The 13,052-nt window shown below is 35.2% G+C and overlaps 2 protein-coding genes across 6 annotated transcripts in view; one reads left to right on the top strand and one right to left on the bottom strand.

Moving 5' to 3' along the window:
• Nucleotides 1-13,052, bottom strand: part of DNAJC24 (DnaJ heat shock protein family (Hsp40) member C24) — a 57,561-nt gene that overhangs the window by 43,760 nt on the left and 749 nt on the right. For 2 of the 5 annotated variants that reach the window (XM_078340798.1, XM_078340799.1), the window contains exon 1: nt 1-12,940. This exon is cut by the window's left edge. Coding sequence is in view for 3 of the 5 variants with exons in the window: in XM_078340800.1 (XP_078196926.1) it covers nt 12,838-12,948 (111 nt within the window). In the remaining 2 variants the exon portion in view is untranslated. Of the gene's footprint in view, nt 13,027-13,052 lie in introns of those variants that run through there. The other 3 variants (XM_078340800.1, XM_078340801.1, XM_017977978.4) reach the window with 3 other exon arrangements.
• The window catches only part of LOC128929037 (uncharacterized), a 944-nt gene continuing 805 nt past the window's right edge, over nt 12,914-13,052 (top strand). Inside the window, exon 1 of the mRNA XM_078340802.1 lies at nt 12,914-13,052. The gene's annotated coding sequence lies outside the window, so the exon portion shown is untranslated.

The following is a 13,052-nucleotide window of genomic DNA, read 5'->3' as shown; positions in this document are numbered from 1 at the left end:
TTTCACTGAGAACTACAAAATGAATATGAACTATATTATAAAACATTGTAAAAGCATCAAAGAATTGACAAGATAGTAAGGCCGAAACTGAAGTAAAAACAATCAAAGAACTAAAGGTGTTTTTGCCCTGAGAGTATTTTGCCTATTCTGGAAATTATTGTGGAAATGAACTTTTGTTTTGATAGCCCTATTCGGCTTAAGATAATTACATATATCATAGAAGAACTGCCTGAAGAAAGGACAAGATAGTAGAACAGAAAACAAAAGGCTGAAACTGAGTCCCACACCTAGCTGTGCAGAAGAGATACATTCTGCAACATTAGGATGAAAGGCTGCATCAGGTGTGGGGAGGATATATTCCCACACTTACAGCATATGCTGGTCCCTACCTTTCTTTCCTCACAATACAGCAACCCGGGGGGGGATTTCTTTTCCATAAACTACAAGCAAAACTTGCTGTGCAACCTTGCTTTCCAATTCCACCAACTGGTAATAGCATTAACTTCCCAACATGCAACTTGGACACTTACAAAGGAAGAACAATTTTTATAGGTGTCCAGATCCAAAGGCAATGTGAAAATTACATGTAATCAAAACTACTTGTAGAAAATCTTTAAATTGTCCATTAAGTATAGTATCTGAAGTTTCATGTCTATAACCTACAATATTGTCATATGAGAAAGATATATATTTGGTCTCTGCCCCTGGTTCCTGGCAAACAGCTCCTAAAATGCTTGGAATCTCTGAAGTGAAGAGGATCTTTGGTAGGCTAACGAAATGCCTAGTGGCTGGAGGCATGTAGGCAGCTTCAGGAGGGGGGCTGGTGACCAGAAAGACCAAAGCATGATTGGAGGGTTGGGACTTTCAGCCCCAGCCCTCAATCTCCAGGGAGAGGAGAAGGGTTGATGGTTGAGCCGATCACCAGTAGCCACTGATTTAATCAAATATGCCTAACTAATAAAGCCGTCATTAAAATGGATGGAGTTCAGTGACCTTCAGGTGGGTTAACAAGAAAACACTGTGCCATTAATATAAATACTACCTTTTCTCTAAAGATATAATCTATTATTGCTGCATTTACACAGTAGAAAAATTAAAACAAAAACAAAAACACTGGAAAGGTAACTGACTGCCTGCTTTTTTTCATACAGTTTTCAAAGTATATGTAGAGTGTGTCATAATTTCTTGCTACTAGTCAGTATGTTACTTAATCTCTGAGCCTTGGTTTACTCATCTATATATTAGGAATAATAATGATATTGTACTTTGCAGAGTTAAATGAGTTAATTCACATGAAGTGATTACAAGGGTATCTTATACACACAGTGCTACATATTAGCTAAAGTTACTACTTAAATATTCATTTAAAATGTTATTCCCACCACTTTTATCACAAAAAAGAATTGTTTATAATAGTCTCTATGAGATAACTCTTTATTGTTACATATCGTGCATTCTATATATTAATATCTAAATGACAGCTAAACAATTAACTATGGTAACAGAAATGATAATTTAGACTACAAGACGAGTTTTATCTTCCTGATTTTTACTTACAACATTCCTAGATTTTTTTCACAAAATTTCTCTTAATGCCTAAGTACCTTTCCTGTAATCAAGATCACTTTTGCTTTGTAGTGTACTCAAAAGACCTATTTAAAGAATTGTTCTTAATCCCTTCTTTTCCAATGTGGTAATTTTCTTCTGACTGTAGTACAGGTACCCTTGCTACTTTCTTTTTCAAGACATTAAAATGGATTACATAACTAGCTTAAAGCTAATCTATATGTAACCATTTCTAATAAAATGAGACCCTCTGAATGCCCACCTAAGTATTAAGTGGTATTTTACACCCTTCCAACATTAAGAATAAGACACTCCTGACTCAAATTACATGGATTTTCTTTATGATTATAGAACATATTATAACAGCAGCATATAATTTTCCAACACAGTAACTCTTTTCCAATTGAAAAGTATCCTGTAATATTATCAGCATCAATGGGAAAAGACCCCCCAGTTCTCAATTTAACAAAGCTTTTGAGATGAAGCTTTCTCTTCAGTAAATAGCAATTTTCACATGCATAACTGCAAAAAATATGGGAATAACATAACTAATCATTCTGGACCTTAGACCATTTCAAAACAACAGATTATTATTAAAATTGTTTTTAACAGAAAACTAAAAAATATTTTAAAAATCAATTCACAATTGATTTACTAATAAGTAAAGTCCCTGTTAATAAAACAGTGCTGAAAAATGTTGATTCAGTTACTTTTGTTTTTTATATAGTAAATTGTTACACAGCAGGCTAACATGTATATCTCTAATAAATAATATGTATGGTATGTGAATAATGTCTTTAAAGCTAATTCTGCACTTTACATATATATGTATCTTTAAAGTATTTGAAAATATTTCAATTAGTAAGAATTTTTTCTGAATCAGGACCCTGAATAAGCATTACATTTACAAAAACTGAAATAAAGAAACAGTATTTACTAAATCAACATGTATTGTAAACTAAGCAGCCTACAACTTAGCAATATTTTATCCAAACAACTAATTGTGTAGGAGGTGTTAAATTCAAAGTCTTCTGAACTTGGAAAAGGACATGTAATACATGTGCCTTTTTACAAAATTAGAGAATGCTGTTAGTCAACTGTAATTTTATTCCCCAACTGTCTTGTGACATTGTTGAAAAACGCAGACTAACAAAATGTGGTAATTCTAATTGGGAAACAAGAATATGAACTTTAGAAGCCTCTTTTTGTTTAAAAAAATCTTACAAACATGATAAATAATATGATTTTCCCTTATAATTTTCTCCTTAATTCTATTAGAAAGTCTAAACTTACCATGCAAAAAGAGTAAGAAAAATAACTTGCACTTTATAAGCCATAAAAAATCTGGATCTTTTCCAAATTACAAGAAAGTAGTAATTGTCTGACCTTCCATAATATTTAATTAACTGTGCATAAATGAGGTGTTTCATGGAAATCCAGAAAAAATAAAAATTATGCCTTTAAACAACAGTAAACCCTTTTAGATGGCAATTATGAGAAGTGTGATATAATGGAAGAGAATCTAGAGTCAGAGAATATGTGATGAAGCCTAGATCATAACCCTTACTAATTCTGTGTTTCTGACAAACCACTTAACTGTAACTACGCCTTCATTTTCTCAAATACAAACATAGGGGTAATAAAACCTACCTTAAAGAGGGTAAAACCAGATAAGAGGCTAAAGCATTTGTAAACTGCTAAGTACAATACGCATGCTACTAATTATACACTTACTACTCCATACTTCCTTTCATTCTTAAATAGAATAAACTGAACATAACTCATGGCCATAATATCATAAATTATTGTACTAAACTGTAATATAAGGACCACTAATACATCAACTCAGGCTAAAGAAGGGCAAAATGCTATGAGATGGTGTATTAATCCATTTTCACACTGCTGATAAACATATACCAGCGACTGGACAATTTATAAAGAAAAAGAGGTTTAATGGATTCATAGTTCCACATGGCTGGGGAGGCCTCACAATCCTGGCAGTAGGCAAGAGAGAATGAGAATCAAGTGAAACGGGAAACCCCTTATAAAACCATCAGATCTTGTGAGACTTACTCACTACCATGAGGAGAACAGTATGGGCCCCCCCTCATGATTCAGTTATCTCCCACCAGGTCCCTCTCATAACACATTAGGACTATGGGAGCTACAATTCAAGATGAGATTTGGGTGGAGACACGGCCAAACCATATCAGATTTATTGTCTCTTGTTGCCTGCTGCCAGGTTGTTAGGTGAGACTTTTTACTGCCATAGTACACATAGCTACCTACAAGAAACCTTCCCAGAATAATGCTAGTTGAAATTCTGTCTCCTGTAATTTGCTGCTTCACTTCATCTCTCACCCTCAACAGATAACTCTGTCTTCTACTTTACAGAGAATTTAAAAAAGATACCAAATGAGAGCTCATCAACTTTCCGCTACCAAACCTACAAGCAAACTGGCTACTGCAACCATCTTTTCTTCCTTCCTCCCTGTAACAATGAAGACCGGTCTCTCTTACCTAAAGCTAATCCTTCTACCTAGGATTAAGAACCCATCCCCTTCTGCCTTTGTTAATTATTCAATCTCTCCTATAACTTCAATCCCAAGCTTTTCCGTGGCTACTTCCCATACAACGTAAACATGTTCAAGTCTCTCTCATCTTGTAAAAGAAAAGCAGGGAAAAAAAATCCAACCTTTTATCATAGTCCACCTACCCGCATTCTCCCTCATCTAACAGCTATACCGCCTTGTCCTAGAGAAATACCATGAAACGCACTACGAGTAGGGGAGGGTAACCACAAGGAAGAGAGGCACCACAGGGAGCTGCGGAGGCAATATTACAACTAAGATCATTTTGAAACAATGAGTGAGAATCAGGTGAGGCAACGGATGGGCAGGGTGCAAATGCAAAGGCATATGGCCACAGAAGGGTACCGGGCCTCTAAAAGGAAAAGAAAATAGTTCAGGGCTTCCATTAAATGGCAAATTAATTAGAGATAGGATCTTGCTCTGTCGCCCAGGCTGGAGTGCAGTGACCCAATCATATCTCTCTACAGCCTTGAACTTCTGGGCTCAAGCAATCCTCCTGCTTCAGCCTCCTGAGTAGCTAAGATTACAAGTGTGAGCCACAGCAACTGGCTCACACTGTTATCCCTCCCAAAATTCCTTACTAATAACAGCAAAGAAATAATAATTTTTTTAAAAAAGCATAAATGTGTAAGAACAAATAGGAGAGAAGATAAAAAACATGTCAACATTTGAAGAGATGTAAAATCCATCAATAAATGATAACAAATTCAGTGTATCTGCAAAAACTGAAACCTAAATCTAAAGTGAAAGAGAAAGAAGTGAGTTCATTCACAGAGGCCGGAGAAACTGGGGAATGGAAAGCATTAAGTACCTTTGAGAATGGCGTTGAAGGGCAAAAAGAAAAAAGAGAAAGACTGGTTAAGACTATAAAGACTATAAAGCCAGGCATCCACAGCAGAAAGCTACAGGTCTACCTTGTGAGAGAAAGACCAAAGATGTTCTGGATTCAGGAACATGAGGCATGACACTGATGACTAGGTCACAGCAGTACATTAAAAACAAACAAATAGCAACAACAAAAGCATGGACATACAGAGCAGTGGGAGCCCAAGTTCCCACCAAATCTCCCAGGCAGGAGATTTGAGAATTCTTCTCTGGGAAATGGATTCAGATGCTGACATTAAAGGTTATCCAACAAAATGATAGCCATTGCTTGATGAAAGCCCCAGTCATGTACGTGAATTTCCAAATCCACATGTAATATTTCATTCTGAAATAGGAACAGACAACCAAGGCCCACCAGATATATGAAAAGCACCTCTATAATAAAAGAGAGGGGGTGGGGGAAGGAGGAAGAAGCAAAAGTGGAAAAAAAAAAAGGACCTTAAAAGAAGAAAAAGGAGAAAACTTTACTAATCTTAAAAAGATATTATATTTCTAAAATATAACAGACTTCCCTAAAATGAAAATTCAATAAATAAGGCAAAACTTAACTGTGATAAATTTATTAAAGGACCCTGTGGAAATAGTAGACAATACATGTAAAAAGATGGGAAAGAGATGGAAGCTATTGTTGAAAAAGAGCCAGTAGAAATGTGAGATATGAAAATTAGACAAGAAATTAAGACTTCCTTTAAGAAGTTTATCAGCAGGTGGACACAGTAGAGGAAAAATAAAACCAGTGAACTTTACCATAATTAAATAGAAATTATGCAAACTGAAACACAAATGGGGGAAAAAAAAGACTAGAAAAAAAAAACAGAGCATTCAGTAGCCATGAGACAATCAAATACACATATAATTAGAAACCCAAAAGGAGAAGACAGGAAACAATGTAAGTACTTTTAAAGAAAAACAAAAAACAAAAAACAAAAAAAACCTTTCAATCTAGAATCCACTAGCTAATAAAAGTGGAGAATAGCTTTCAAATAGAAAGGGCTGTGTGGGACAAGTCCTAACATGTATGATAAATTATATTATTTGCTAAGAACGATGGCAAGGAAAACTGAGCCAGCAACCCAAGCGGAAAACTGCTTAGAACATTTTAAAGTAGCAAAACTGTATATGTATATCATATACCAGTTAAAACAATTCTTTAAGCATGGGATATGTGACCCTGCCCTGTGGCTCCCTCATGGAGAATACTTTCTAGTCTGTCTTTGATCAGTGTTATGCAGGTACTAGCTACCTGCTTGGTTTATTTTTGTTCTATGAGAAAACACAAAACACCTGGTTGTTAATAATCACCTGTTTAGAGAGAATAAATTTGTGGGTCAGAATCTGCTCAAGCCTCTCAGCTCTGAAGGCTTCTTAGCCCTTGAGGCTCTCAGCTTGGAAGGCTGTTAGCCCTCTGATAGTTCCACTTTGCACTCTTACCTCTGTCTGTTTCTTAATTCCTTCAGTGCCACCTGGGTTGGGGTTTCTTCAACCAAGTGGTCTTGGTAGTGCTGGGCATGGTGGCTCACACTTGTAATCCCAGAACTTCGGGAGGCCAAGGTGAGCAGATCACTTGAAGGCAGGAGTTTGAGACCAGCCTGGCCAACATGGTGAAACCCTGTCTCTACTAAGAATACAAAAATTAGCCAGGCATGGTGGCACACCCTGTAATCCCACCTACTTGAGAGGCTGAGACAGGAGAATCACTTGAAGAAGGGAAGCAGAGGTTGCAGTGAGCTGAGATCGTGCTACTGCACTCCAACCTTGGCAACAAGGTGAGGCTCCATCTCAAAAAAAAGAAAACAGGCAAATATATCATAGGCCAAGGGAAAATAATAACAGACAGAAACATCAGAAAGGGCAAAAATGATACAAACACATAAACACACAAAATTTATTTAAAAGAGCCGAGTAGAAATACTTAAAATCATAATTATACTATAGCATTGATAACATATACAGAGTTAAAATATATCTGAAAACAAAAGAGAAAGAGGGAGATAATTGGAAGGATACTGTTGTAACTTTCTTAAGCTGTGAACTAATAAGATGTATTTTGAAAGTAAAGTGTGATAACTTAAAGATGGATATTTTAATCACTAGAACAATCACCAAAAAACACAAAAAAGGTATAGCCAAAAATTCAACAGAGGAAATAAAATGAAATAGTAAAAATACTTGATGCACCCAAAAGATGATAGGAAGAACAGAGGGACAAAGAGCAGACAGGACAAAATGAAAGGAATGAAGGAAAGAAGTAAGGAGGAAGGAAGGAAGGAAGAAAAGAGAGAAAGAAAGAACATATTTAAATCCAAGCATTGTTAATAACTGCATTAAATGTAAATGAACTAAATACTTCTCAAAAAAAGACAGAGACTGACAGATTGGAATGTTTCTTAAGTCTCAATTATGAGCTATACACGAGAACATATACTTCAAATATAATATACAGACAGGTTAAAAGCACTTTATCTTTAAATAAATAAATAACTACAAAATTTCCCACAGAGAAACTTCTGGCCAAGTCTGGTAGCTCCCTCCTGTAATCTCAGCACATTAGGAGGCCAAGACAGGTAGATCACCTAAGGTCAGGAGTTCAACACCAGCCTAGCCAACATGGTGAAATCCTGTCTCTACTAAAAGTACAAAAAATTAGTTGGGCATGGAAGCACCTGTAATCCCAGCTACTTGGGAGTCTAAGGCAGGAGAATTGCTTGAATCCAGGAGGTGGAGGTTGCAGTGAGCCAAAACTGTGCCACTGCACTCCAGCCAGGGAAACAAGAGGAAGACTTGGTCTCAAGAAAAAAAAAAAGAAACCTCCAAGCCCAGATGACTTCCCTAGTAAATTCTATTAATCATTTAACTAAGAAAAAAAAAAAAAAAATAGCAGTCTTATACAAACTCTTTCAGAAAAGAAAGAAAATGAAATCACAACTCATTTTATGGGGCTAGCATAACTATGATAATAAATTTAGGCATAAACATTACGAGAAGAGAAAATTACAAATATACAGCATGAACTTAAACATAAAAATCCTTAAAAATAATAGCAACTAGAATCCCTCAATATATAAGTTAAATAATGCTTCATGACAAGTGAAGTTTGTTTATTCTTGGAATGAGAAGTAGGCTTAAGAAAAATCTATGTAATTCACCACATTAACAAATTAATTTAGGAAAATCAATAAATGTAAAATTCCATAAATGCAAAAAAAAAAAGGATCTAACAGTTTTAAATACCTATTTATTATAAAAACTCTTAGCAAAGTATTAATTAAAATAATTTCCCCAAGCTGATGAAGAGCATTTAAATAAAAAAAATTTTTAATTGCATTTTAGGTTTTGGGGTATATGTAAAGAATATGTCAGATAGTTAAATAGGTACACATGTGGCAGTGTGATTTGCTGCCTTCCTCCTCTTCACCTATATCTGGCATTTCTCCCCCTGCTATCTCTCCCCAACTCCCCACACCCCGCTGTCCCTCCTCCATTCCCCCAACAAACCCCAGTGTGTAGTGCTCCCCTCCCTGTGTCCATGTGTTCTCATTTTTCATCAACCGCCTATGAGTGAGAACATGCAGTGTTTGATTTTCTGCTCTTGTGTCAGTTTGCTGAGAATGATGGTCTCCAGGTTCATCCATGTCCCTACAAAGGACAAGAACTCATTGTTTTTGATGGCTGCATACTATTCCATGGTGTATATGTGCCACATTTTCCCTGTCCAGTCTATCATCGATGGGCATATGGGTTAGTTCCAGGTCTTTGCTATTGTAAACTGTGCTGCCATGAACATTCATGTGCATGTGTCCTTATAGTAGAACGATTTATAATCCTTTGGATACATACCCAGTAATGAGATTGCTGGGTCAAATGGAATTTCTATTTCTAGGTCCTTGAGGAATCGCCACACTGTCTTCCACAATGGCTGAACTAATTTACACTCCCACCAACAGTGTAAAAGTGTTCCTATTTCTCCACATCCTCTCCAGCATCTGTTGTCTCCAGATTTTTTAATGATCGCCATTCTAACTGGTGTGAGATAGTATCTCAATGTAGTTTTGATTTGCATTTCTCTAATGACCAGTGATGATGAGCATTTTTTGATATGTTTGTTGGCCTCATGTATTTCTTCTTTTGTAAAGTGTCTGTTCATATCCTTTGCCCACTTTTGAATGGGCTTGTTTGCTTTTTTCTTGTAAATCTGTTTTAGCTCTTTGTAAATTCTGGATATCAGCCCTTTGTCAGATGGGTAAACTGCAAAAATTTTTTCCCATTCTGTTGGTTGCTGATTCACTCTAATGACTGTTTCTTTTGCTGTGCAGAAGCCGTGGAGTTTGATTAGGTCCCATTTGTCTATTTTGGCTTTTGTTGCCAATGGGATAAAGGGCATTTTTAAAAACATACTGCTAACAGTATATTTACTGGTAAAATATTGAAGGTTTTCCTCCTAAAATCAGGAACAAGGCAAGGATATCTGCTCTTAACACTTCAACTGAACATTTTAATAGAAGCAACCAGCTAGTGCATTAAGGCAAGAAAAGGAAATAAAAGACATATAGATTGATAAGACAGAATTAAAGCTCTCATTATTTGCAAATGACATAATTGTACTCGTAGAAAATTCTAAGAAATCGACAAAAAATAGCTATAAAAAGTAAAAGGCAAATTTACCTAGACTGTAGGATACAAGACCCGTATAAAAAAATAAGCTATAATTTTATATACTATCAATCAACAACTGAAAAATGAAATATTTTTCAAAATACCATTTACAATGGGACCAAAAACAAATAACTAGAAATAAATTCAAAAAAAGATATGTAAGACCTGTACACTGGAAATTATAAAATATTGATGACAGAAATGAAAGATGGCTTAAGTAAGGAGAAGGATATATGTTCATGGATTAAAAGACTCAATATTATTAAGATGCCCATTCTACCAGAGTGGATATATATTAACGAAATCTCAGTTTAAAACTCAAGCAAGATTTTTGGTAGGCATTTACAAGCTGATTCTAAAATTTCCATGCAAATATAATCAAAGTAGGATAAATAAAATAAACTGGAAAAGAAGGATAATATTAGAGTACTAACTTTACAATGGCTTTGAGACTGACTATAAATCTACAGTAATCAAGATGGAGGTATTAGTAAAAGGATAAACAAATATATAAAACAGAATAGAGTCCAGTAATAGACTCATATTGCCAAGGTAGTCCAATGGAGAAAAAAGTTTTCAACAAATGATGCTGGAACAACTGAATATCCATACTGAGGAAAAATAAAAACATGACTTCAGATCTCACGCTATACATGGAAATCATAAGTCTAAAGGTAAAAGCAAACAACCACTTCTAGATGAAAACATCAAAGAACATTCTTATAACTTTAGCGAAGACGGAAAGCATTAAGTATAAAACACACATTTGATAAATTATATTTTGTCAAAACAAAAAACTCTGTGCATCAAAAGACACCATTAAGAAAATGACCTGGTAAATCACAGACAAGAAGAAAATATTCACAACATATATACAGAATCAATTATATATATATATATATATATAATATACTTCATGTAAGAAAATTATACAAATGTCCAATTATCACATTAAAAAGGACTCAACACCATTAGTCATCAGAGAAATTTTAAAAAAGCAACAACCCCACAATGGAGTATTACTACAGACACTGTAGAGTAGTCCAGTGATTCTCATGAAAGGAGGCAATTTTGACTCCCAGGAGACATTTTTCGTTGTTACTGGCATCTAGGATCCTGCCACACATCTTACAAAGCACAGGACAGCCCAAATAACAAAGAATTATCCTGCCCAAAATGTCAATGGTGGCCAAACTGTGAAAACTCCAATAGCCAAAATGAAAGAGACTAGTAGCATCAAATATATGGCAAAGATGTAGAGCAGGCCGGGCGCGGAGGCTCAAGCCTGTAATCCCAGCACTTTGGGAGGCCGAGGCGGGTGGATCACGAGGTCAAAAGATCGAGACCATCCAGGTCAACATGATGAAACCCCGTCTCTACTAAAAATACAAAAAATTAGCTGGGCATAGTGGCACGTGCCTGTAATCCCAGCTACTTGGGAGGCTGAGGCAGGAGAATTGCCTGAACCCAGGAGGCGGAGGTTGCGGTGAGCCGAGATCACGCCATTGCACTCCAGCCTGGGTAACAGGAGCAAAAACTCCGTCTCAAATAAAAAAATTAAAAAAAAAAAAAAAAAAGAGGTAGAGCAATCAGAACTCCCTGATACATTGTTAGTGCATATGTAAATTGGTTTATCCAAACTTTTGTGTTTGACAGATGCTACACATCATGTGCAGACTGCTTCTCATTGGCCAATTAAAGGCCAACATGGCCTACAAGAACCTGCATGATCCAGATCCAGTCTACTTTTCCAGCCTCATCTCCCAATTAACTGAGGTACAAAAATGATTTAATACTAGGATATTTTTCAGTAAAGTTGATTTTGCTGACAGAAATTTTAAAAATTCTGAGGAAAAAGGTAACTTAAGGTCATTTAGTTAAACATACTACCTAAAACAAGAATATTAGTACATACCTGATGATGAAGCAGCTAATGTCTCTAACAATGAACATTAACAATTTTGGTAAAACATCATTGATGTAATTGATATAAACTAAAAAGGCTACAAATTCCGTATAAATAATGGTTCTTTACTCTTTTTATAAACTGAGTAAACTGGACTTCAGTATAGAATTACAGACGTTGGCTTAAGAAGCATCACAATATAGATTGAAAAAATGAATATAAAAGTTCAGAAAGATATTATATATTTACAAATACTACAATTCATTTAAAAAAACTGAGTCAACTGATAATTAGTGTATAAATGGCCTAAATCAGCATTACCCAATAGAAATATAATGTAAGCTATAAATGCAGGCTACATATACAATGTTAAAAAAGTAAAATGCAAGAGAAACAAACTGTAATATGTGCAAATACATGCATGCATATTATGTACATAAAACACAAAATAGCCAGTAATCCCAAATATTATCATTTCAACATATAATCCACATAAAAACTGTTCAATTATTAACTACAAAAAATTATCAGATAGGGACTTTACTCTGATAAGTTTATTAAAAGATATAGTAGAAACAGTGGACAACATGTGTAAAAGGATGGGAAAGAGATGGAAACTTTAAAAAAAGAGCCAGTAGAAATGCTAGATATAAAAATTAGATAAGAGATCAAAAATTATTTTAATAAGTTTATCAGATGGACACAGCGGAGAAAAAATAAAACCAGTGAACTTTAACCAACATAAACATTAAAAACTGTTAGATTGTTTTAACTCTTTTTTATATGCTGTCTTTAAAATTTAATGTATATTTTACCCTTACAGTCCATTTCAAGTCACAGTAGCTACATTTCAGGTGCTCAACAGCCACATGTGGCTAGTGGCTACTGTTGTTTATTATGTAACAACACTTCTAAATATTTTACATGGATTATTTCATTTAATACTTCCGGGGTACATGCAAGAAAAAGTAACTTGTCCACATTCTCACAGATAGAAATGGACTCAGGATTCTAACTCAAGCAGCCTGGCTCAGATCTCCTGCTCCTAACCATCATGCTTTCCTATCTCAAATCAAGTTTTTCTGCAATATTACTGAAACATTCAATTAAATTAAATTAATACCTGGATTCCTGCCACTGGTATCCTATATTTTTTTGAAACCTAAATTTGTGATTTCATATAAAAATTGTTATTTTTCCCCCCTCATGATTTAAAATCTGAAAGAAAAGACTTACCTTTAATATGAGTTTTTGATACTTTTGTTTTAGGTCTGACATATTTGCAGATGGGTCTGCACCGAGGATGCTGTACCAATCCTTTATGGGCATGTGCTCAACCGCCATCATTCATGGAACCAGAAGTGGGCCTTCTCAGATCAGCTGAATTGAAATACTAATGACAATTCATTACAGTCTGCCATGTATCTAAGAAAAAATTAAGTACTGCTTTT

This window comes from Callithrix jacchus, chromosome 10 (genome assembly GCF_049354715.1).
Source record: "Callithrix jacchus isolate 240 chromosome 10, calJac240_pri, whole genome shotgun sequence".
Taxonomy (NCBI): Eukaryota; Metazoa; Chordata; class Mammalia; order Primates; family Cebidae; genus Callithrix; species Callithrix jacchus.
Note: the sequence above shows the minus strand (reverse complement) of the source record. Positions and strands in the feature narration are given on the sequence as shown.